The following is a 27,711-nucleotide window of genomic DNA, read 5'->3' as shown; positions in this document are numbered from 1 at the left end:
TTCCACTTCAATTTCCTCCCTGACATCCTTATTTCTTGCTCTATCCTTCCTTGCCTTTCCTATCATATGCCTTAATTTAATTTCACTGGCCTTAATTTAATTCTCCTGTCTTTTTGTCAGTGTCTGGTCTCTTCTGCATAATTATGCCAATATTGGGCAGTGGTACATCTTATACATCACCTCTTTACACAGCATTGGTACTTCCCTACTGTCCTAAAATTACTTACCTTTCTCTTGCTCTTTTCTCTCGATCTTCTCTATTTTTCCTTCGTTTTTCTTCTTCTTCTTTTTCTTTCTCTCTTTCTCTTATTTCACGTAAATCTGTAATAATCAATATCCCACACATCAGTTCCAAAGACCACAACAGGAGAAAAAAACACAGATTATCATCACCTGCATTGCTCAGCCTTTCAAACATGTTCAATATTAGAGTTTACCAGGCTGAACATCAAAGTTCAGGAGAATTTCTGACCTTTTGTGTCTGATTAGCAAGAAGTAGACCCATGAGAGAAAATGAAAGATACTATGATTCTAAAATGTAGCAAAGGCAAGGTAAGTACAGAACAGGCACGAGGAAAGACAAAAGAGGTATCCTAACGTAATAAGTAACATCATCTCACTACTACTGGAAACAAGAGGAGTGGGTAATGGAGACCTAATTTTCTAAATTATTTTCCAAACCATTTCTGGCCAGTTTTAAAATAAAAATTGTGACCAGTTATTATTACTATTTAAAATTTGGAACTATAAACAAACATTGCAAGAATTATGTAATACCTGATTAAATTTCAGAAATGTGAAATCTTAATATAATGTTTTTAATATTTTATCTTTCGGGACTGGTGAGGAAAATTTATATATTTATTATTTGGAGCTATAAATGAACATTGCAAGAATTATGTTCACAGAAATTGTGGTATTTAAAATTTCATATAGCTGTGGTTGTACCAATTGTTTGTTGTAACTAGCATTTGTAGACTTTAACGTATTAACTTTTGTATCATCGCCCCAGAGGAGTGCGACAGACCTCAGCAGCTGGCACAATTCCTATCCTCGCTGCAAGTTTGGGGCTTGATTCACCCCATCCCTGACCCGGTCATTGACTGGAAAATAGGTTGTAGGTTTTTATTTTCAATGTATTAACTTTTGTGGCAGGGTGTAGCTACACGTGCCATTGTTAAAAGGACAGTTCTAGTTGTTTCCCGTTTCATCAGATAGAATGATCTCGAAAAGCATTTTCATTGGTAGGAATAAGAGTAATTTTAATTGGTAGGAATAATGATGGTTCTTATTGGTGAATGTGGGTGTCAGACGAAAAATTTCTGCGTGGTGATTGGTCCCTGTGATTGCACAATTTTTGGTTTCTTGTACCTCTGCATGTGCGGAGCTTGTGTGAATGTCTTTAACATCTGACCGACCTAACGAGCGGATGCACTCTGCATCCGTCTCGTCTCGGGACTTTTCCCCAGGGTGAGCACTATTCATTCTAGTGTTTCGGCTTTTAATGTGCTTTATGTAACTTCTGTTAAAAATATGAATTATAATTCGTGCATCGGAGTTTCCCTTTGATATTCCACATTCGCCAATTTAAAGATCAAATTTGTTTTCGGAGGCAATTCTCTTTTCTTGTTCAGAGTACTGTATTGTGTCTAACTGTAAATTTAACTTTCTTTTCTTGTTTAACGATATTGTCAATCTCATGTAAAAATTGAGTTTCCCTTTGAGTTTGCCTCCCATAGTTATGCGTCTGCCTCTGGATGTAGTTTAATCTCCTGCTGTCCTTAAGAGTTTGAATTTTCAGTTAATGTCCTTTTTTCAAATTTGATTTGAAGATTAATATTACGTACCTCGTGTGTATTAGCTTTTCCATTTTCTTAATTTTCATCTACTATGTTTTGTACATTTATCTTCTTTTGTTAATCATTAAACTAAGATTGAAGGGTGATCGTCAGTTTCCTCCTTTTCCCCACAATGGATACGACCCCACGGACCTCAATAGGATTTCCCTGCAACTTTCACATCCTTTCCGTAGTTGTCGTTTGAGCTACCTGTAATATAGGTTTACCTTGTGTATGTGTTTAAATTTCATATATATATATATATATATATTTTTGCTAGTTGCTTTACGTTGCACCGACACAAGTCTTATGGAGACGATGGGAAAAGGAAGTGCTAGGAGTGGGAAGGAAGCGGCCGTGGCCTTAATTAAGGTACAGCCCCAGCATTTGCCTGGTGTGAAAATGGGAAACCATGGAAAACCATTTCCAGGGCTGCCGACAGTGGGGTTCCAACCTACTATCTCCTGAATTCATATATTTTAAGATCCATTTTGTCGCGTGTGTTTTTTATGTTTGTGTGACCTGTTCTGAGGTGACAAAAATGTTGAAGAATGCAGAGTCGATAATCAATCAACAAGTTATTTATTTATTTATTTCATTTATTTATTTAGCCCGCTTGGTGGTCATGATCATTAAAGAATTGAAGTCTAAACGGTCTGACACCCTGGTTAGCCGGTTCGAGTCCCATTGGTTGAAAACATTTTCACCAACCAAATGTTTTTTCTTTTTTTGTTAGTGGCTATACGTTGCACTGACACAGACAGGTCTTATGCTTGCTTGATGATGATGATGCTGCTTGTTGTTTAAAGGGGTCTAACATCGAAGGTCATCGGCCCACAGGTCTTATGGCGACAATGGGATAGGAAAGGGCTAGGAGAGGGAAGGAAGTGGCCATGACCTTAATTAAGGTACAGCCCCAGCATTTGCCTGTTGTGAAAAATGGGAAATCACGGAAAACCATCTTCAGGGCTGCCGACAGTGGGATTCAAACCCACTATCTCCCGGATGCAAGCTCACAGCTGCGCGTCCCTAATCGTACGGCCAACTCGCCCAGTCAACCGAATGTTAGCCGGCAGGGTGGTATACAATTTTTAATCACTAGATTGCGTGCCAAAAGCCTGGATTAAGTTCCAAACCTCTCTGTAGAGCTCATATGGAGTGAGGACATATGATGCTGTTGATGGTGATTCACCCGTTGGGTGGGGACGTTAAGCCTTGAGCAGACCCCTTGGTGCTACTGGACAAGAGCAGGCTATGTGCTAGCACCAGGTTTCACTCTCTCCCTTCCTACTGACACATATAATTTCATTCAGTTCATCTCATTAACTCCTCTGATGAGGTTGATGTCAGGAAGTGCATCCGGTTATAAAAACCTGCCACGACAGATTCATCTCAGCTCATACCCGACCCCGTAGAAAAACGGGACAAGGGCTGGACAAACAACATTATTTTATTTATTTCATTTATTTTGGTCGGCCTGGTGGCCATGATTCTTAAGGCGTTGAAGTCTGAACAGTATGACACCGTGGTTAGCCGGTTGGTTGAACAAAATGTCACCAGAATGTTGGCTGGTAGGGTAGGGGAGATGGTGGTATACAATTTCTGATCACTAGATTGCGTGCCAAAAGCGTGGATTAAATTCCAAACCTCTCAGCAGTGCTCATATGGAGTGAGGGCATATGACGCTGTTGATGGTGATTCGTCCATCGGATGGAGACGTTAAGCCTTGAGCAGAACCCTTGGTGCTATTGCACAGGAGTAGGCTACGTGCGGGCACCGGGTTTTACCCTCTCCCTTCCTACTATCATATAACACGTCATTCATTTCATATCATTAACTCCCCTGATGAGGTTGACGACAGGAAGAGCATCCGGTCATAAAAACCCTCTACAACAGATTCATCTCACCTCATACCCGACCCCGTAGAGAAACGGGACAAGGGTTGGACAAACATTTAATTAATTAATTTATTCATTTATTTATTTATTTATCGTATGGCTTTTAGTGCTGGGAGACGTTTTTCTATTTGACGCCCATGGTCGACCTACGCTCTGGATGTGGGATGATTATGATAATGAGGTAGGGAGAGGGTGAAACCCATTGTCAGCATGTAGCCTACTCCAGTCGAATAACACCACGTGGAAGTACAACTAGGCACCATCCTCTATATAACATTAATCAGAAAGAAAAAGTGGAAGGGATCAGCCAAAGAAAGACAAGGGCCATGGAGGTCGTGAAAATGAAAGACACCCTAGGCCTCAAATGCTCTAATACTGTCGGAGTCATAAGAACAAGAGTTGACCAAGGGGGTGAGATAGGATAGATGAAAATGAGGAGCCTGGCACAAGTAAGTGGAAGCAATGCTAGGACTCAGCTGAGGGCTCTGTGGTCACCAATCCACGCTCCCAAGTTAAGAGCCCCTCTGGGGCCCCTTTTAGTCACCTCTTACGAAAGGCAGGGAATACCGTGGATGTTATTCTACTGCCCACACCCACAGGAGGAGACAGTGTCAGACCATATAGACTTGATGACTTAACGATCATGACTACCAGACCCTTTCCAATTTCTGCTTCCACTCTTTGTTTGCCGGTTCTGGTCCTGGAGCTTTTCTGTGTCTTAATCTCTTGAGAGCCGCATCAAATTCTCCTCTGTGTACTGGTGGTCCTAGCTCATCAACTTCCACTTCGTCCTCACTTTCCAGGACAACTGTATCAAGAATTCCTTAGTAGAAGTCTCCTGTGTACTCCTTCCAACGTAGCGCTACTTCATTTTCTTCAGTCAGGGCTTCGCCATTCTTGTTCCATATGATGTAAAACTCTTGTTATGACTAGAGGGGAGAAAGAAGGGAAAGTTCAGATTAGACTTGCAGACAAGCCCCTGGAAGTAGTGGAAACCTTTAAATACCTGGGGAGTGAATTAATGGAGAATGCTCGACTGGATGCTGAGATTAGTAAAAGGATTCAAGCTGGAAGTTGTTTCTATCATAGTGTAAGAAATATGTTATGGGACAAAGATGTGCCAATGGAAGCAAAGGATACTATGTACAAGATGTATTACGTACCCATAACAACTTACGGAGCAGAAACTTGGACAATGACAAAGAAGGATGAGAGTCGAATACAGGCAGCCGAAATGAAATTCTTGAGGAGTATGATACAGAAGAGTAGAAGAGACAAAATAAGGAATGAGAAAATCCAGGAAGAAATTGGAGTGGAAAAGATGAATGATAGAATAGAGAAGAGCCGACTAAGATGGTTTGCGCACATAAAGCGAATGAGAGACGAAAGAATGCCAAAAAAGGTGGTGGAAATGCAAATCCAAGGAAGGAGAGGCCGTGGACGACCACGATTGAGATGGAAGGATACCATCCAACGCAGCATTATAGAAAGAAACCTGGACTGGGACACAGTGTTGGAGGAGGAGTGGTGGAAAGACCAAAGAAAGTGGAGAGGAACCATATTTGCCCCTACCCGGCTACAGCTGGATAATGGGAAATGATGATGATGATGATGATGATGATGTTCAATACTTTATATTTTGTTCCAAATTGTTTTCATATCTATGGCGTATGCTCGCTCTCTCATTATTACCTTTCATCATATTTTTGCCTATGTCTTTTGCACGTTCTTTATCATTCTTCTCTTATTCTCCTTGCTTCTCTATTTATCTTGTTCTGTAGTCTTGCATATTTTTCCTGGGTTCCTCACAGTTTGCACTTTCTTCCATTAACTCCAGTATATCTCCAGTGATCCAAGGCTTGTACACTGCCTTTACCAGTCTTCCAAAGCATATATCAGCCATTTGAATTATTTCCTTTTTTTTTTTTTTTTTTTTTTTTGTTTCACTTCTCCTCTACATTACTTCCTGACATCATCTTGAGGTCAATTCTTTTCATCATTTTTCTCTGAACTCATTTATAGCTTGTCACTTTTTACCCTGCTGATGTTCCGTCTTTTACATGGTTCTTTTAAAACTTTTTTTCTAAAACGCAGTTGGCTTTTGATTAATATCAGATTGTGGTCGGTGCCCACATCTGCATCTGGATAGCTCTTACATGATATAGCTTGGTTACGATTGTGGTCATTTATCATTATAAAATCTATCTGGTATCTGTCACCATTACCTGACATGGTCCCCGGGCCATGCCCTACAAAGCGACAACTGCTGAGGTCGAAGGCCTGCAGATTACGAGGTGTCATGGGGTCAGCAAACCGAATCATCTCAGCCATTATTGTCGGCTTTCTAGACCAGGGCCGCCATCTCACTATCGGATAGCCTCTCAATTGTAATCATGTAAGCTGAGGGAATGCAGGTAAAAATCCATGACCTGGCCGGGAATCAGAAAAACATGGCTTAATTGCAGGGGTAGATTCCTCACATTTAGAGAAGGAAAAAAAATGTATATACATATACTTTACCTGTCTTATCGGACCATCATATGCCATAATCTGACATGTTGTTTGCTGCACTTTCATGGTGTAACACTAATCTAACACTAATCAACTGTACTTAACGTTGCTAGAAAGACCAATCCTTAACGTAGTCTGTTAACACTTGCAAATGGCTTATGGTGGTTTCCAAACAAATACAATGGAGACAACAAGTCCGTTTGGGTCGGTGGATACAGAGTGGGTCTTGGCCCACAAGTGGCCACGGCTGGTCCGTGGTCCAACATCTCTGCACTCTGACTGGCCAACCGAGTAGAGGAGCGGTTGCCAAGCATATTCTTCACCATTACAAATCTTCTGGCCTGAAAGACGGCGTTACCGTCTAAGAGGACTGCCTCCCCCTTCAGGGGAGGAATGAAAACATTTTAGTATTAGTATGTCCATTTGTACTCCTGAAGACGGGTTAGAGGATTGATCGCTGCTGTTGACATACTATGGGTAAGTGTTCATACCGTAATGGCCATAGCGTCCGCCATGCCAACTGGCAGTGGGCCCTGCCCGGCACCGTATAGGCCCACCCCTTATGCTTCAGCTCCGCCAATCACAAGCAGCGCTAAGTGCTAGGCCAGCCCCACTCGCTTCCGCTCGCGGCCCCGTAGCAGAGGAGTATGGAGATGACTCCACAATTAATCTGGAGTGTTCCATCTCGCGATGTTCCTCCAACATCCGGGCGATTCTAGAAGGGCCAGCGCAGGTATATAAGAGAGGAACGACCTGCCTGCAGTCAGTGAGAGTTAAGAGTGAGTTAGAAGTTGGTGTGGTTCAGTCATGAGCGACTGCCAGTGTAGTGAAGTATGTGAACTGCCGTGATTATAGGACTAGTGTGCTACAGTGCAGACTGTCGGCGAAGGAGAGAACGTGTAGCCATGCGACGCAGGACCTTGTGTGTGAGTGTAAAACTGTGTAGTGTGAGAACAAGTGAGAAACGAAGGGAGAGAGAGCGCGCGAACTGAGTAAGTGTGTGTTATGAGCAAAAGTTGTGTGTAGTCTTGTGTAGTTTAGTGCCTAGCTAATAAATCTTAGTATTGAAGCTACCAGCCTAGTGTTAATTGACCCTACTACCCTGCAAACTCGTTACAATACGGTTCTTAAATTTCTTAGCGGCTGCTGAAATTGATTGTCTCTAAGTGCAGTGATTCATTCAGCTGTGATGTTTCCCAGGCAGTATGCTAAGTATGCAGACTTGCATTTTGTGTACGAGTTGATGGATGGAAACGTGGTGGAGGCACGCCGTTTTTACCAAAAACAAAATCCAAATCATCATTGCCCTGATAGTAAAACATTTGAATGTGTTCATCACTGCCTACATGAAGTCAGCAGTATACCTGCACCTGGCGCCAGTGGACAGCCAAGATCCACTACCCCTACTACTGTTCAAGCCATTCTCGAGGCTTTACACCAGAATCTTCACGTCAGCACAAGGAATTGAGAGGGAGATACACCTTGCTCATGTTGGTATCTGGTGACTTTTGCAAGAACACCAACTGCATCCGTACCACCTACACCGAGTCCAAGCCCTGGCACCGACTGATTTTCCTGCACGACTAACCTTCTGCCAGTCATTCCTTCAACAGTATGTTCCATAGCCGCATTTTCCAGCGTTGGTATTATTGTCTGATGAGGCAACGTTCACATATAGTGGCATTCAAAACTTCCATAACTAGCACGTATGGACAGATTGCATGCCACTGTTGAAGGAGCTCGCCATCAGAGGTTCTCCATCAACATGCGGGCCGGTATCCTGGAGCTGGCGGCCGTAGTCTATACTAAGAACTGTCCCAGTGTTCGCCTTAGTGCAGGAGAATAGAAAGGCACGGAAAAAAGGACAGCCGATGGTTGGAGCCAGCTGTGAGGTCCAGCCCTTTCCCGTGTCCTGAATACAGAGGCGTAGAGCCACGGTAGAGCCGTAAAAGAAGTTGCCACCATCTTCTTTCCGGAGCTCCGACTTCGTTCAACTTTTGTGGGTGTTTCCTCCCCTGGAAAGCACCACACAGAAGACTTTTGATAAGGCCTAAATAATCGTGAACAATGGTCTGCGCTGCTCTTGACCCAATATTTAAGGTCCCTTCAAGGTCACAAAATGTAAGATGTGGATCTGCTTTGATCATTTCCCTCACAGCATCAATGTTTTCTTGAGTCACAGCTGTTGCAGGGCGACCGGGACAAGGTTCATCTTAATTGACTGCCAACCCCTTGAAAACTCGCGAAACCAATTTCCAACTGTGCTTTCTTTCCTCACTGCAGAGGAACTACCGCTAGGAGGGGTTTGCACGAGCATGTTCCGAGGTCGAAAAACATCGCTCTTTCAAATGAAAATAATCCCTTTGTCCTCAGAATTACGGTTTACGTGCCGCTAAAAACTTTCGGCATAACCTTCGTATGTGTTTATGTCACAGGTGTAGAATGTATTGGAAAGTGGAAAGTGTTTATTGAAGAGTTTATTTGTAAACCTTCCGTAGTACTTACTGTATGTTCTGAAGTATGGTGATTTGTGTTATTTGTATACCATGTAACGACCTAACCTGTAAAGTGTAATATTGATAATGTATGGTATTTGTAAATAGTAGAGTTCAGTTCTGTACTTACTGGAAGTATTCAAAAAATTGTTACATGAATGTTTGAACAGGGTGTGTTCCTTTTGTTGGTTATGTATTCTAGAAAGTATGTTCTGACTGTTCTGGAAATGGGAGATTCGTGATCGTGCTTATTCGAGAAAGTTATTTAAAGTTCGCGACTGAAGTAGGCGTTGTGATTGGTGAATCTGGGTGACAATAGGCGGGCTCATGCGTTCTGATTGGCTACTCCAAGGCCAGGGTTCCCCTTATAATGAGAGCGAGGCAGCATTTCATAGTCTGTCTTGGTCTGTTTTGGTCTGTCTGGTTGTCAGAAGTTTTGACGTCGTCAGCGACGCCTCACTACCGGGGTGTGCCACTTTTTCCGTTCCACCATAAATTTTGAGTAATGTTCACTTGCTTTTCATATAGGAGTTTGCCCTAACCTCACCTAGATTCGCCACTTAATTATTTATGATGCCTTAGCTTTTCAGCTGGGCTTGCCGTTTGTTTTCGAGGCATTCCCCGTTTCTTGTTTCACTAAATATGTAATTTGTAGTTTAATATATTTACCTTGGGGTTTTGCCTCTGGTAGTTCAGTGTCACTTGATGTACGGTAGAGTTTTTGAAAGGTATGTTTAACTTCACGGTAGATTGTAATAGCGTATTACGTTCCTTCTTTCCTACTAAATTGCATGGTACAACTGGGTTTGTAACTAGACGTATAGTTTGTTCAAAACTTTGAACTTATAGACAGCTATTGTCAAGGAACTTTTAAGTTGTGTATCTCACAGAACATGGAGGTTGTACTTTTCTATCGTTATGTGTCAGTACCTTCTGCATGACTGAAATTGTTTGGAATTTATTTGTAATGTCCATTGGTAAATAATATTTTTCAAAATTAAGGATCACGGTTGGTTATTTCTGAATCTGCAACCTAAGCCATGTCCATGCCCTCGGTAGGTTCCAGCCCCTTCCCACCTTCCTGGTTTATTGCCAGCTAGTTGGCCCTACTGATATTTATTCAGTTGTTATCGGTGGCGATCCGCGTAGTTTCAGCTGATGTTTCACTGAGTGTGTAGTAGTTTTTGGTACTGTGTAATTGCACTTAATTTCCTTCCTTTGCTGTGTTTAGTTTTTATTTAGTGTAACCGCTGTAGTAAAGGTTACAGTTTATGCAGCAACAAAGTCTGTCTACAGGCACATTTATCATTGAAAATGGAAACCGTCTTTCCCCTCCCAGTCTGGATAAACTTCCCCTTACTTGCTGAACCATTATTTTGCTTTTATTAATCTCTTCTAAAGTGTTCTTGAGGTAAACAGGACTGTAAGTACAACACCTGTGGCCACGTAATGTTTTCCTATATGTTCTTGGCATAGTCGAAGTTACCCTGGAGGAGGACAACTTTTATCACAAAACTATTCCCTGAAAAATCTATTTGAATAAAATGCATCAAATCCTGTTGATCAGTTATCAGACGTACTTCATTCTGACCCCATAAACCACTGGAATGGAGAATCAAATGCTGGGGCTAGGGAACAATTTGTTTTCTGCTGTTACAAGACAATAGTCGGGGCTGCGAAAGAAATCGAATGACTCAATAATGAGCCTGCCAATGTTCTTTGAACTACCGAGTATTGATAGAGCATTCTATTGTGTGTGCATTTCAGTTGTTGCAAGTGGTTCATCTTTTTCAGTATAGGAGGCAGGAGAAAATCAGTGTTGCTATTCATCAGTGGCCTTTACGGTACTCCTAATTACTTTATTTTCAAGTACATTTTGCTAATGAGAAATTCCAAGACAAAATTCTACATGTAACAACAAATTTTTTTTATACTTGCCAACATAACATGTATGATCACTGCAAGCGTAGAGAAGATGCTAATAAACATGACATAACTTTTATCAGCTGCCTAGAAAATCAACATTGAAACTATTTGAATTATAGATTACATAAGAAGGGAGAAACTTCTTATCCACATTACAAAATAAGAATGAACTGACAGGCAATACTAACCTTTCACCACTTTCTCGTAGTCATTGGGCCACATGGGATCGTATTCTCCTTCTACATTCCAATCAGAATCTCTAGGCATCTGTGACTGCAAGGCATGTTTGTCCTAATAAAAAAATAATGAATGGCATGATTGGTGCAATAATATTTGTAACATGTGAAAACAATAAAAGTCCGAACGTTACAATTATTGTTTTACAAAGCAATTCACTTTTTGAGATATATTCTTTACTTAATAAATACATTCTGTTTACAGATCGTTGCAGTCAAATATGATTATTTGCATTATGTAATATGATAGTTGCTACTCATAGAGCCAGTTGTGGCGCAATTGTACTTTCTGTCTCAGTGAAGAAAGCAAGGGCAAATTACCTCACTCCTCATCATACCTCATTGTGGCACTGCAAATTGTTTTTGTGGTTTCCCAATAACCACACAAACATTGGTGGTTCAATTATTTAACTCACTGCGGACCGTCGACGGCGTAAGACGTTTAAGCTTGCTCCTATGCTACGGGCCGTGGACGGCGTAAGACGTTTAATGTTCCGCGCAAAGCAATGCTGTTTATATTCGTCATCTATGCATTCTTACACCTTAGCCAGCGTTACTGGTTGTAGCAGGAAGTTGGTTGACCTTTTTGAGATAACTGTCGCGTTGAGTGGGCTTATGTTTATCTTAGCTGTTTTAGCGGGAATATCTCAGCACTTCCTTGCGCATCAAGACGGTACTTGAGATTTCAATGCAGTGCATGTCGTTCTTACCGAGTGTAGTATAATGGCTTATAAAACAAAGTTTCTTACGGAAGAAAACTATTAAGTATTGTTCACAATGATTATTCTGGTGCTGGACTTATTCCTGAAATAGACTCAGATAGTGAAAGTGAGAGTGACGAGAAAATTCCGATTCCCGAATCCGATAGGCCTATAGAGAAAAGTGAAGTGCCTGATACATATCATCCTAGTTATTGTCCACCCGTTCCACCATTTAGAGAGAATTCAGGTATAAATGTTCAAATAAAATATAAGCAGGATATTTTGAGTTACGTATTTTCATGAATGACGAATTTTATCAGTATGTGTGTGAGCAGACCAATCTATACGCGAGTCAAGTGATAAGTGCGGTGCCGCGGCCTTTCATAAAGATTTCAATCATGCAATCGTGTAAACCGATTAGTCCAAAATCCTGATATAAAAATGTACTGGACCGAAGACCCTGTTTTAGATACTCCGATATTTTCTAATACAATGTTCCGAATACACTTCCTTCATATTCTTTCCTTTATTCACTTCGGTGACAGTAATCATTATGCCGAAAATACAGATAGGCTGTATAAAATTAGACGTATTTTGAAACCTGTGACACCAGATATCACACCCTAAATATTTACTAGTGGTAAGCACAAAGTATCATTTTTCTAACATTTATAGTTTAGGAGTAATCGTAATTTGTATTAAGTGATGCAAGTCAAGAGGGCTGGGCATCAAAATGGCCGGTCCAGGCATTCAAGTGTCCTGCTCAGAAGCTGGTACTGAACGTGTTAATATATGTATTTAATTTATTTAGCATATGACTTTTAGTACCAGCAGTTTCCAAGGACATGTTTATCTTACCTGCTACAGGTCTTTCTGCTTGACACCCATGGGCAACCTTCACATCTGGGTGTGAAATGTTGATGATACTGAGGTAGGGAAAGGGTGAAACCTGGTATCGGCACATAGCCTACTTCTGACGAATAATACCAAGGGATCTGCAATGTTTGACGTCCCCATCCAAAAGACGAGTCACCACTAACAGTGCCATATGCTGTCACTCCATATGACCAGTGCGCAGAGGTTTGGAATTGAATCCACGCTTTTGGCATGAAGTCTAGTGATTAGAAATTGTATACCACCACCTTGCCTACACTGCCACCCAACATTCTGATGGTGAAACTTTTGTCCACCAATAGGACTCAAACCGGCTAACCACAGTGTCAGACCACTGAAACTTGACGCCATAACGATCATGGCCACAATGTGGGCATGCTTTTTGAGGATCCAGCCTCTGGGAAGAAGACTTATCGGACAGATGTGAGATAACACAGGTCAACAGTTTTTTTTAAATAAATCATTTCAGGTGTTTCTTACATATTTCTATCTGCTGATTCCAAAAATGAAGTCAGAATTTTTCCATCACCCACCATTTTTTGTAATATTAAAATAAATGTTTCCTGCTTTTTAGTTTGTGGTATATAACACACTAATTAGAAGGATTATTTAACACCTATATTTCATTCTACTGTGTCAAGGGCCGATGAAATAGATGTTAGGCCCCTTTAAACAACAAGCAACAAACAAAACAGGCAATGTGTCAACAACTTACTTATAACGTTTGGTGATCGTTGCTTGTGATTTCAGGAATGACAATTACATTTTCCTCACAAAACTGTAATTGTAATACCTGTTGCTCATGGTAAAATTTTCCTTCACATGTATTGTACAATAATTTCATTTTATAAAATTTCTGTGGCTCATGGTCAAATTCAAGTTTTGAAAAACCTTTGATAAAACTTTTCATAAATGAAGACATTCTCTATTCCGTAAAATTAATTTTGCAAAATGAATCAATTAGCGACGGTGACATGACGATGGCGTTGGCACTACGACATGAGAAGATTGATTGAAATAATAACATTAAGTTATTTATTACACCACCTAATCAATACAAAATCGTCTTGGATGATTTACATAAATTTGTTAACTAATAGTGGTACATGTTTCGCCTTCCCTGAAGGCATCATCAGCCATAGTCTTAACCTTAAATTAAAAATAAGCGTCTAAATAACATGTAATAATGAAATGAATTTTAAAATCTTGAAGAGATTTGAAGTAAAATAACATTAAAAATAACAATGATGGTTTAAAAATACAATGTGATGAGATATAATAGTGGAAGTATTAACAAAATTAACATTAGAAGGCTGCTAAAATAAGTGCAATGGATAAAACAACAGATTGTTATACAACAAGTAGTAAGACTGCATAAAAGTAAAGTTGATAGTCTGGCGGTTATAATTAATAATTTTTTTAAAAGTTATTTGCTTTACGTCCCACTAACTACTTTTTAAGGTCTTCGGAGACGCCGAGGTGCCGGAATTCAGTCCCGCAGGAGTTCTTTTACGTGCCAGTAAATCTACCGACACGGGGCTGTCATATTTGAGCACCTTCAAATACCACCGGACTGAGCCAGGATCGAACCTGCCAAGTTGGGGTTAGAAGGCCAGCGCCTTAACCGTCTGAGCCACTCAGCCCGGCGGGTTATAATTAGACGATGGCGAAAAATTGTATATAATCAAAGTAAAGAAGAGAGAATAAAAGTCAAAGTTAGTCGAGAGATCCAAAGTTAATCATGATCTTGAAGATAAAGACGAAACTCAGATGCATATGGTGAAGTTGTAGAACACGTTGAGGATATGAAGTTGGTGAATAGAAGTTGAAGAACAGTTTCAAATAGGATCACTATGGACCATCTCAAAATTTGAAGTGATGCTCAAATGTTGTAAATTGTGAGTTTGTAGATATTCTAGTTGAAAAAGCATATAAAAGTGGAATCATTTGACGGTGACAAAGATAGCTTGTAACGTTATGAGTTAGAAGTATTTGCAACAGTAGACTTCTTGCTACGTGCGTTATAACTGAAGGTTTGTCTAATGACAAGCTATCTTTGTCACTGTTAAATGATTCCATTTTTATATGCTTTTTCAACTACTGTAGAATATCTACAAACTCACAATTTACAACATTTGAGCATCACTTCAAATTTTGAGATGGTCCATAGTGATCCTATTTGAAACTGTTCTTCAACTTCTATTCACCAACTTCATATCCTCAACGTGTTCTACAACTTCACCATATGCATCTGACTTTCGTCTTTTATCTTCAAGATCATGATTAACTTCGGATCTCTCGACTAACTTTGACTTTTATTCTCTCTTCTTTACTTTGATTATATATGATTTTTCGCCATCGTCTAATTATAACCGCCAGACTATCAACTTTACTTTTATGCAATCTTACTACTTGTTGTATAACAATCTGTTGTTTTATCCATTGCACTTATTTTAGCAGCCTTCTAATGTTAATTTTGTTAATACTTCCGCTATTATATCTCATCACATTGTATTTTAAACCATCATTGTTATTTTTAATGTTATTTTACTTCAAATCTCTTCAAGATTTTAAAATTCATTTCATTATTACATGTTATTTAGACGCTTATTTTTAATTTAAGGTGAAGACTATGGCTGATGATGCCTTCAGGGAAGGCAAAACATGTACCACTATTAGTTAACAAATTTATGTAAATCATCCAAGACGATTTTGTATTGATTAGGTGGTCTAATAAATAACTTAATGTTATTATTTCAATCAAATATCATCAATACGGACCAAAAATGATATTTATTACATGTAATGAGAAGACTGGGAAGCTCGTTCGTAAACATAAACAAACCCTTCTAAAATGACAGGAACTGAGTGGACTAAAGAAGCTGTTAGTGTTTGTATGAAGTTAAAACACCAAATTATTACAACAGAAATGCAAGAAGGGAGGCAGAAAACTCAATCGCCAAATTTATGTCACAAGTTCGGCCAAACACAATCCAGGAAAGAGAAGATATATGGCCTTTGAACTCAATTCTTGGCAGCACATATACATCTTAGTTCAGAATTTAGTTCATAGATGGCCATCCTGAAGCTTCAACAGATTTTATAAAATAATTTTACCGTGAACAACACAACCTGTTTTCATCATATTTTTATAAAATTCGTTGTACAACAAATTTTACAAAACATTTTACTATGAGCAACGAGCATAAGGTTGTAGTTCCCACCTGAATACAGGTTTTCTTTACAATTATCATTTTGAACACAAACAGAGTTACTTTGTACTAGTTTCCTCACTTTTCCAATGCATGCTGTTTCAATATTATCCTAATCATGTATGATTTTATAATATTATAATATACATCTAAATAAAGTATATTAGTATTTAACATCTGTTTTTGTACTTCTGTAAGGCATTAAGTGAACAGTTAAACAGTAAAAGGCCAAAAGGACGTTCAATAATGAAAATTGTCATTATAAATGTTTACAAATATTTCTGAAACATTTAATCATTCTAGGAAAATATTCTCGAAAAATTCCTGGAATGTTTTGTGCTATTAGGATATAAAAAGACAGTCTGAGATGTTGTTGGTCCCTACACTGTGCAGGTAATGAAGTTAGAGTGTAATTTACCACAGTGTTACTGTTCAATTAACTCATTAACTCTCCTCAAAAGTCACTGACTTGACACGTACAAAGGATGTGATGACGCCTAACAATGCTTTTCATCAATGCATACTATTCCTATGCTGATCCCAAGTAGATTCTAGAAAATCTTTCCAAGTCAATGAGTAGGCATAAATTAAATATTCAAGTTATAATGAATGCTTTTAAAGTACGTAGGCTTATCACTTAATACTGCAAAATTTCTTTTTAAAAATTCTAAGTATCTAACTTTACAAGCAATAAAATGCTAAAAAATGCAAAATTAAAGTAAGCTATTTTCATTAGTCTTCAGGTAAAACAAAATTTATATCATATCCAGCATTCTCAGTGATGTCTCAGAAAAGAAAAAAAAATCTCATCAACTTCCAAGCCCTAGCCATTAGTAACACTCATTTCTTCACTTCCACCTTTAGACACAACTTGAGTTAATGCCGGCCAAGCAGTGATAGGACCCACTTTGTGGAACATCACATCCTTCAACTTACTTGTGTTTAAATGCTATTTTACTGCAGTATGCATGTTTTTCACGAGAGAATTGCAAGGATGTAACATCACCTGAATCTACCCTTTGAAAGGTTTGCTTGGGAGACTGTCACAAAAAATAATAGAAAGAATTTGCAGCTGTGTAGGGAATAAGAATATCTTCATTTCTATACATAAGACGTGTGTTCAAGAGGGATGTTCTATTGCAGATGTTGTTATAGGTACACTGGTAGTGGACATGCCTTCTAAATTCTTTTTTTTTTCCTTACAACAGAAGTGCTTGAGAAGGTGAACCATCAACCCATATGCAAACTGTTTGATGCAAGCATGTTTATTTTATGGCCATAGAGCATAAAACATGACAATGTTTTACTGTTCTTATCATCTGTTACGCTGTATATGGTGAAGGTGGGTGCAGCAAATAAATAAATTTACTCAAAAATGGTTCATGTAATATTCCTGGCCCACGCTCTTCACATTGTGTAAACAAGTGCATACAAAATGTCAACAAGTTGACAAACTCATGTCAAATATGAAAAAAAAAAAAGTGTTTCTGAAATCACCTTCCTATGTTAACATGCAGCACCTATTATTCTGACAATTTTGATACCGAGCTCGATAGCTGCAGTTGCTTAAGTGCGGCCAGTATCCAGTATTCGGGAGATAGTAGGTTCGAACCCCACTATCGGCAGCCCTGAATATGGTTTTCCGTGGTTTCCCATTTTCACACCAGGCAAATGCTGGGGCTGTACTTTAATTAAGGCCACGGCCACTTCCTTCCCACTCCTAGCCCTTTCCTGTCCCAGCGTCGCCATAAGACCTATCTGTGTCGGTGCAACGTAAAGCAACTAGCACAAAAAAAAAATTTGATACAGAGAAATCAGTGATTGACATTTTGGACAGGGAAAGTGCTGCACCAATAGTAATTTGTCAGGACTTGCTAGTAGATTCTAACTTGAGGGGAAGTTTGACATACCTACATACATACATAGTAAATTTTCTATTCTGATAACAGCACAAATGTGGCTAGAAAAAGGAGATGGGAGGATGCAGCAGTTCTCGAGAAGATACAAATTGTCCAACAGCATTTTGGGACACTGTGCAGGAAAAAGGTCAAGATATTCGCAAGAAAATGAATAATGTGCTACAGAAGAATGATGGTTACCACACAATGTGTAAAGTCAATACAACTCTGCGAGGTGAAAATTTCGACTTTGGTGTATCTGTGGAAGACTTCTCCCCAGGAGACATTGCCTATTTCAACTACACACCCATGACATCAGCTGAAGTGGAAATAAGTTTTTCAATGCATAAAAATGTTCTTCAGGACAACCGGTGATCCTTCAAGATAGGGACACTTCGGATGGCTATGGTTCTTTACTGAAATGCTGAATGCGGTATGTCTATAGTTTTCATTTAAGTAATTTTCTTTTATATTTTTTGTGTCATATTATCATAAATTTAAGGTGGGTTTTATAGAGGAGGTGGGGGTTGGTATATTTAGGACATACACTTAAGAAAATGGAAATTGCAACACCATGAAGGCATTGGTCGTTTGTGTTGAATTTCAAGATATAGAACGATGCCATGTAGATATGTAAATGATCAAAGTTTCAGACCCATTGGATTGTTGCTACAGGTCTCCCCATATGACTGGTCACGGAAGAATCAACTCCAGTATACGGACTATGGTGTAGCGTAGTTGACTTGCAGTCTGTGCAGTGAAGTGTTCCCCATCAAACATGCCTCGGTGACAGAGAAGAGCACGATATCAACAACTGTCGCCGTTTGAGAGGGCTCGGATTATTGGGCTGTATGAGGCTGGATTATCGCTAAGGACTGTTGCTGCACGTGTTGGCCGACAGGCATCTACGGTACATTGTGTATGGCAGCAGTGGTCAAATGAAGGTACCCACACTCGTAGACCTGGCACAGGCCAAGCGCGACGGACAACTGTGAGAGACAATCGCCGCATCATTCGGATGGCCCGGATGGAACCCCATGCAACAGCAGCGCAAATTCAAGCAAATGTGGCACCCCACGTTACACAACAAACAGTTGGTAATCGCCTGCGTGCAGCTGGCTTACTAGCCCGTGTCCCTGCAGAAGGTGTTCCATTGACCCCACAACAGCGACGTGTAAGGCTGGCCTGGTGTCAAGAAAGATCGACGTGGGTCGATGAATGGCATAGGGTTGTCTTTAGTGATGAATCGCGCTTCTGTCTTGCCCGCAGTCATCGCCGGAACCACGTGTCACACAGGGCCAACACCAAGCATTATGGTCTGGGGAGCTATTGGCTTTAATGTGAAATAACAACTAGTGCTTGTTGAGGGCACCATGACTGTTGGACAGTACGTTGATAGGGTACTCAATCCAGTGGTTGTCCCTATGATGGCGAACATTGCTAATGGGATGTTTCAGCAGGACAATGCCCGGGTTCACACTGCACGCATCTCCAGAGAAGCTCTCCACGACATCACAACCTCTTGAAAGGCCCGCCAGATCCCTGGACTTCAGTCCTATTGAGCATGTGGGTGACATGATGGGTCGACAACTGGCCAACCGTCCTCAGCCACCCACATCTCTGGAACAACTGACCCGTGCAGTGCAGCAAGCCTGGGCCACAATTCCTCACGAAGCGATCCAGGGCCTTATTGACTCCATGCCTCGGTGAATTCATCAATTAAAAGAAATAAGTTTCATAATGATAGATCCGTATTGAACTGTGATTACAATAGAAAATAATATATTATTATTGGTCCACCTTTTCAATACAAAATGAAAATTACATAGGGACTAGTTTCGACCTAGTAATAGGTCATCATCAGCCTGAAGTAAGTCAAAGATCGAAGAAAACATAAACAATGTAAACACAAGTACAGTCTCTTTAAAGGTACATACCAAGTGGGAAGTTGAGTAGAGATATACTAAAAATAATAACTCATCCAAATTGACGAAGCACTGAGCGGAATTTATGTAAAGTTCGGTGTGCCGTATATTATAAAAGACCACTGTGCACTAAATGATGCAATAAAGAAGAATAGTAGGTTGAATGCTGGCTTCTTCTTAGCTGTTGTATAATCAAAGAAGATTACGTCGTGTTTTATAAGGTATTGATAGACGTCAAAATACATGGATGTTGGAAGGCTCTTCAGTTTTTTTGAACATGGCAATAGTTGCGTGTGGAGGCTTAGGAAACCAGAGAAGCGTTATATTATGTTAAAAAATAGAGATCCTTAAAAAAGTCCCGTGCGTTGTATAAATTGTGGAAATGGAAATCGAAAAAACTTGGTTCTTAAGCGATAATGTTGTTCATTCAGAGATCGATTGAAAATAAAGAATCGTAACATAGTCTTCTCAAGATGTTCATAAACCAGAATTAATAGACGATGCGAAGTATGATGCTAGGAGAAAGCTCTTCTGCTTCTGGAATCTTGAAGGACGATGGATGTTTCACGAGGTGGAGCAACATATATGGAGTTAAATAAAGGTGGAAATAAATTCGCAGTTCAATGCGGACCATAAATTTGATTCTGAATAAAAGACAGTAAGATTTTTTTTTTTTTTTTTAATATGTCAAAAGGAAAACTCAAGCGTGATGTGATGAGCTGAAGAGAGAAACGGAGGTAGGAAAGGATCAAAGGAAATTTTGAGGAGGTGAGGGAAGAAAAATGAAGGCAGGAGAAGAATATATAATTTTTTATTTTTTATTATTTTTTATATTTTATTTTTTAGCTGAAGAGAGAAACGGAGGTAGGTAAGGATCAAAGGAATTTTTTTTTTTTTTTTGAGGAGGTGAAGGAAGGAAAATAAAGGTCTGAGTTTTTTTTTTTTAGCTGAAGAGTGAAACGGCGGTAGGTAAGGATCAACGGAATTTTTTTATATCTGAAGAGAGAAACGAAGGTAGGTAAGGATCAAAGGATTTTTTTATTTAGCTGAAGAGAGAAACGAAGGTAAGTAAGGATCAAAGGTTTTTTTTTTTTTTTTTTTTGGAGGCGAAGGAAGGAAACTAGTCCCTATGTAATTTTCATTTTGTATTGAAAAGGTGGACCAATAATAATATATTATTTTCTATTGTAATCACAGTTCAATACGGATCTATCATTATGAAACTTATTTCTCTTAATTACTTAGCCAACCAGGCAAAACGTAAAGCCTATTTATACTTAGGTTTAAAAGTTAAAATAGCCAAATTAGGCAAGGATATCGAGTTTCTTAAACAATGTATTACGTATAATTTGACACCTAATTTTCTCAAAGGCAACTTAAAAAGATTTCGACCTTCGCCTCACATTGCTAAGACCCAAATTAAAACGAACAAAATTTGGCTAAAAGAAGAAATTAAATTCCTATACAAGAAAAAATCTTTCTTAAATCATAGATTATATGAAACTCACCTCGTAGCTGCAAATTCACTTTCAAGTGTTCAATGGAATTTATTTCAATCTAATTGATAATAGACTTTTCAACATATTAGCTAAGAAACAGAAAACCTTAGATAAGAAACTTAGTATACTAAAAGGTTCTAAATCTAATAACACCCTTGCTACTAATAATAGAAATTCCTCTAGCACAACGATTCAATTTCATCAACCAATTATTAATTTATCCAATGTTCCTCTGAATGATGACGATAATTCAATTTTAGCCAAAGGTCCTAATCATAATTGGCCTAATCTTAATAAACTTGACAGCTCTACTACTATGATCTTAGAATCTGAACTAGCCATCAGTAAATTACCTCTTGAAAAACAGGATGAAGTTAGGTTCGAAGTTAAACGTAAAATTAACGACATTCTTAACTCAAGTACGAACTCCAACATCCCTAGCGACATTAAAGAATCATTCATTGATCAAAAGCGATTACGCGCTCTCAAAAAGAAGATTTCTGATAATAATCTTATTGTCACTAAGGCCGATAAAGGCAATACCACTGTTATAATGGAAAGAAACAATTATATTAATAAGACTAAAGAATTCTTTTCTGATAGTTCGTTCACTGTTGTTAAAAAAGACCCTACTCAAAAAATCCAACGCCTTCTTAAACAAACTCTTAAAAATACTTCATTCCTTTTAACTGAACAAGAAAAAACTAAATTTATTAGCATGAATCCAAGTCTTCCAACCGCTAAAGCCCTTCCTAAGATACACAAACCCGGCATCCCTATCCGCCCGATCATCAATTACAGACCAAGTCCTCTTTATAATGCTTCTCAATTCATTCAAAAGTTTCTAAGAAGATATTATCATTTTTTGTCTAAAAAATCTATTAAAAATACTACAGAATTGATCGAAAATCTTAATAACTTTCATATCCAACCTAACCATTCCCTTCACTCTTTTGACGTTGTTAATATGTATCCTAGTATTCAAACCTCTAAATTATACCCTATAATTGAAAACAATTTAGGCAAATACAGTCACCTAAGTGCTTTAGAAATACAAGACTTTATGTCTATCCTGAAATTGGTTTTAAACAATAACTATTTTACTTTCGACGGTATTATCTACCAGCAGGAAGGTTTGGCCATGGGATCGCCGGCTTCGGGCATCCTAGCTGAAATCTACTTAGATTTTTTAGAACATACTAAAATTGATAATAATAATAACTTCATTAATATTCTTTTTTGGGCTAGATATGTTGATGATACTTTGGTATTTCTAGATGAAAGCACAACAGACGCAGCTTCTACTCTTATCAGCCTTAATAATATCGACCCACACATAAAATTTACGCTCGAATCTGAATCTGAACAAAGAATAAATTTTTTAGACTTAACCATCATTAGGCATCTATATTCCTTAAAATTCAACATCTTCAGAAAGCCTACCCAAACATCTTCCACTATTCATCAAGTTTCCTATCATCCACAAATCCATAAAAGAGCTGCTTATAATAGTATGGTTCATCGAGCCTATACGGTCCCAATGTCAGAATGTGATCTTAAAAAAGAATTGAACAATATCCGTATGATCGCAAAACTCAATGGTTACAATAGTTCTTTCATTGAAAGTATTATCAATAAATACAAACATCATCCTTTAACCACTCTGAAAAAAGAAAAACCAAAAATTTCTTCATTTTCTACCTTCACGTTCAATAAAGATATTTACAAGGTCACTAACGTTTCTAAAAAACATGATGTTAAAATCTCCTTCAAAACCAACAATAATAACGCTAATGTCTTACACAACTCATCATCTATTAATAGAACTGACCCTTTTTCAAAATCTGGTGTATATAGGTTCAAATGCAACAGCTGCAATTCTTCTTATATCGGACAAACAGGAAGAAACTTTAAAATACGATACCTTGAACATGTCAATGCCCAAAAACACAATAAATTTTCTGCAGTTGGTCAGCACATGAATGATTGTAATCATAAATTTACTGACATTAAACAAGATATGACAATTCTCAAAATTATGAATAAAGGACCCCTCCTTAACATAACAGAGAATTGCTTTATAAATTTAGACCAATATTTCAATCCCAATTTCAATCTCAATGACATTTCCGAAAAATCAAACATTCTTTTTGACCTGCTAATTCAACTTTTCAGACAATCAAAATCTAATATTAAAGGTCCGATTGTTCATTCTGTTTTTAGCACTTTTCTTAATCATTCTTCCATATTCCCACATACCTCAGCCCCACCTTAAAAAAAAAAAAAAATCCTTTGATCCTTACCTACCTTCGTTTCTCTCTTCAGCTAAATAAAAAAATCCTTTGATCCTTACCTACCTCCGTTTCACTCTTCAGCTAAAAAAAAAAAAAATTCTCAGACCTTTATTTTCCTTCCTTCGCCTCCAAAAAAAAAAAAAAAACCTTTGATCCTTACCTACCTTCGTTTCTCTCTTCAGCTAAATAAAAAAATCCTTTGATCCTTACCTACCTTCGTTTCTCTCTTCAGATATAAAAAAATTCCGTTGATCCTTACCTACCTCCGTTTCACTCTTCAGCTAAAAAAAAAAAAAAAAAAAAAAACTCAGACCTTTATTTTCCTTCCTTCACCTCCTCAAAAAAAAAAAAAATTTCCTTTGATCCTTACCTACCTCCGTTTCTCTCTTCAGCTAAAAAATAAAATATAAAAAATAATAAAAAATAAAAAATTATATATTCTTCTCCTGCCTTCATTTTTCTTCCCTCACCTCCTCAAAATTTCCTTTGATCCTTTCCTACCTCCGTTTCTCTCTTCAGCTCATCACATCACGCTTGAGTTTTCCTTTTGACATATTAAAAAAAAAAAAATCTTACTGTCTTTTATTCAGAATCAAATTTATGGTCCGCATTGAACTGCGAATTTATTTCCACCTTTATTTAACTCCATATATGTTGCTCCACCTCGTGAAACATCCATCGTCCTTCAAGATTCCAGAAGCAGAAGAGCTTTCTCCTAGCATCATACTTCGCATCGTCTATTAATTCTGGTTTATGAACATCTTGAGAAGACTATGTTACGATTCTTTATTTTCAATCGATCTCTGAATGAACAACATTATCGCTTAAGAACCAAGTTTTTTCGATTTCCATTTCCACAATTTATACAACGCACGGGACTTTTTTAAGGATCTCTATTTTTTAACATAATATAACGCTTCTCTGGTTTCCTAAGCCTCCACACGCAACTATTGCCATGTTCAAAAAAACTGAAGAGCCTTCCAACATCCATGTATTTTGACGTCTAGCAATACCTTATAAAACACGACGTAATCTTCTTCGATTATACAACAGCTAAGAAGAAGCCAGCATTCAACCTACTATTCTTCTTTATTGCATCATTGGTCTTTAATAATATACTCAACTTCCCACTTGGTATGTACCTTTAAAGAGACTGTACTTGTGTTTACATTGTTTATGTTTTCTTCGATCTTTGACTTACTTCAGGCCGATGATGACCTATTACTAGGTCGAAACTAGTCCCTATGTAATTTTCATTTTGTATTGAAAAGGTGGACCAATAATAATATATTATTTTCTATTGTAATCACAGTTCAATACGGATCTATCATTATGAAACTTATTTCTTTTAATTACTTAGCCAACCAGGCAAAACGTAAAGCCTATTTATACTTAGGTTTAAAAGTTAAAATAGCCAAATTAGGCAAGGATATCGAGTTTCTTAAACAATGTATTACGTATAATTTGACACCTAATTTTCTCAAAGGCAACTTAAAAAGATTTCGACCTTCGCCTCACATTGCTAAGACCCAAATTAAAACGAACAAAATTTGGCTAAAAGAAGAAATTAAATTCCTATACAAGAAAAAATCTTTCTTAAATCATAGATTATATGAAACTCACCTCGTAGCTGCAAATTCACTTTCAAGTGTTCAATGGAATTTATTTCAATCTCTAATTGATAATAGACTTTTCAACATATTAGCTAAGAAACAGAAAACCTTAGATAAGAAACTTAGTATACTAAAAGGTTCTAAATCTAATAACACCCTTGCTACTAATAATAGAAATTCCTCTAGCACAACGATTCAATTTCATCAACCAATTATTAATTTATCCAATGTTCCTCTGAATGATGACGATAATTCAATTTTAGCCAAAGGTCCTAATCATAATTGGCCTAATCTTAATAAACTTGACAGCTCTACTACTATGATCTTAGAATCTGAACTAGCCATCAGTAAATTACCTCTTGAAAAACAGGATGAAGTTAGGTTCGAAGTTAAACGTAAAATTAACGACATTCTTAACTCAAGTACGAACTCCAACATCCCTAGCGACATTAAAGAATCATTCATTGATCAAAAGCGATTACGCGCTCTCAAAAAGAAGATTTCTGATAATAATCTTATTGTCACTAAGGCCGATAAAGGCAATACCACTGTTATAATGGAAAGAAACAATTATATTAATAAGACTAAAGAATTCTTTTCTGATAGTTCGTTCACTGTTGTTAAAAAAGACCCTACTCAAAAAATCCAACGCCTTCTTAAACAAACTCTTAAAAATACTTCATTCCTTTTAACTGAACAAGAAAAAACTAAATTTATTAGCATGAATCCAAGTCTTCCAACCGCTAAAGCCCTTCCTAAGATACACAAACCCGGCATCCCTATCCGCCCGATCATCAATTACAGACCAAGTCCTCTTTATAATGCTTCTCAATTCATTCAAAAGTTTCTTAGAAGATATTATCATTTTTTGTCTAAAAAATCTATTAAAAATACTACAGAATTGATCGAAAATCTTAATAACTTTCATATCCAACCTAACCATTCCCTTCACTCTTTTGACGTTGTTAATATGTATCCTAGTATTCAAACCTCTAAATTATACCCTATAATTGAAAACAATTTAGGCAAATACAGTCACCTAAGTGCTTTAGAAATACAAGACTTTATGTCTATCCTGAAATTGGTTTTAAACAATAACTATTTCACTTTCGACGGTATTATCTACCAGCAGGAAGGTTTGGCCATGGGATCGCCGGCTTCGGGCATCCTAGCTGAAATCTACTTAGATTTTTTAGAACATACTAAAATTGATAATAATAATAACTTCATTAATATTCTTTTTTGGGCTAGATATGTTGATGATACTTTGGTAATTCTAGATGAAAGCACAACAGACGCAGCTTCTACTCTTATCAGCCTTAATAATATCGACCCACACATAAAATTTACGCTCGAATCTGAATCTGAACAAAGAATAAATTTTTTAGACTTAACCATCATTAGGCATCTATATTCCTTAAAATTCAACATCTTCAGAAAGCCTACCCAAACATCTTCCACTATTCATCAAGTTTCCTATCATCCACAAATCCATAAAAGAGCTGCTTATAATAGTATGGTTCATCGAGCCTGTTGTTGTTGTTTGAGTCATCAGTCCATAGACTGGTTTGATGCAGCTCTCCATGCCACCCTATCCTGTGCTAACCTTTTCATTTCTACGTAACTATTGCATCCTACATCTGCTCTAATCTGTTTGTCATATTCGTACCTTGGTCTACCCCTACCGTTCTTGCCACCTACACTTCCTTCAAAAACCAACTGAACAAGTCCTGGGTGTCTTAAGGTGTGTCCTATCATTCTATCCCTTCTTCTCGTCAAATTTAGCCAAATCGATCTCCTCTCACCAATTCGATTCAGTATCTCTTCATTCGTGATTCGATCTATCCATCTCACCTTCAGCATTCTTCTATAACACCACATTTCGAAAGCTTCTATTCTCTTTCTTTCTGAGCTAGTTATCGTCCATGTTTCACTTCCATACAATGCCACGCTCCACACAAAAGTCTTCAAAAACATCTTTCTAATTCCGATATCAATGTTTGAAGTGAGCAAATTTCTTTTCTTAAGAAAGCTCTTCCTTGCTTGTGCTAGTCTGCATTTTATGTCCTCCTTACTTCTGCCATCGTTGGTTATTTTACTACCCAAGTAACAATATTCATCTACTTCCTTTAAGACTTCGTTTCCTAATCTAATATTTCCTATATCACCTGCCTTCGTTCGACTGCACTCCATTACTTTTGTTTTGGACTTATTTATTTTCATCTTGTACTCCTTACCTAAGACTTCATCCATACCATTCAGCAACTTCTCGAGATCTTCTGCAGTCTCAGATAAAATAACAATATCATCGGCAAATCTCAAGGTTTTGATTTCCTCTCCTTGGACTGTGATTCCCTTTCCAAATTTCTCTTTGATTTCCTTTACTGCCTGTTCTATGTAAACATTGAAAAGGAGAGGGGACAAACTGCAGCCTTGCCTCACTCCTTTCTGGATTGCTGCTTCTTTTTCAAAGCCCTCGATTCTTATCACTGCAGACTGATTTTTATACAGGTTGTAGATAATTCTTCGTTCTCGGTATCTGATCCCTATCATCTTCAGAGTCATAAATAGCCTGGTCCAATCAACATTATCGAATGCCTTTTCTAGATCTACGAATGCCATATACGTGGGCTTGTCCTTCTTGATTCGATCCTCTAAGATCAGACGTAAAGTCAGGATTGCTTCACGTGTTCCTACATTTCTTCTGAAGCCAAATTGATCTTCCCCCAACTCAGCTTCAACTTGTTTTTCCATTCTTCTGTAAATAATAC

General features: G+C 38.0%; 1 protein-coding gene across 1 annotated transcript in view; it reads right to left on the bottom strand.

The window, feature by feature from the left end:
• Positions 1-27,711, bottom strand: part of Spf45 (splicing factor 45) — a 99,934-nt gene that overhangs the window by 46,648 nt on the left and 25,575 nt on the right. Inside the window, exons 3-4 of the mRNA XM_067146197.2 lie at positions 10,857-10,959; positions 228-321 (exon numbers count right to left, since the gene is read on the bottom strand). Of these exons, the coding sequence (XP_067002298.1) occupies positions 228-321; positions 10,857-10,959 (197 nt within the window). The remainder of the gene's footprint in view (positions 1-227; positions 322-10,856; positions 10,960-27,711) is intronic.

The sequence above is a fragment of the Anabrus simplex genome, chromosome 4 (assembly GCF_040414725.1).
Source record: "Anabrus simplex isolate iqAnaSimp1 chromosome 4, ASM4041472v1, whole genome shotgun sequence".
NCBI lineage: Eukaryota > Metazoa > Arthropoda > Insecta > Orthoptera > Tettigoniidae > Anabrus > Anabrus simplex.
The sequence above is the reverse complement of the archived record's forward strand: the minus strand, read 5'-3'. Positions and strand labels throughout refer to the sequence as shown.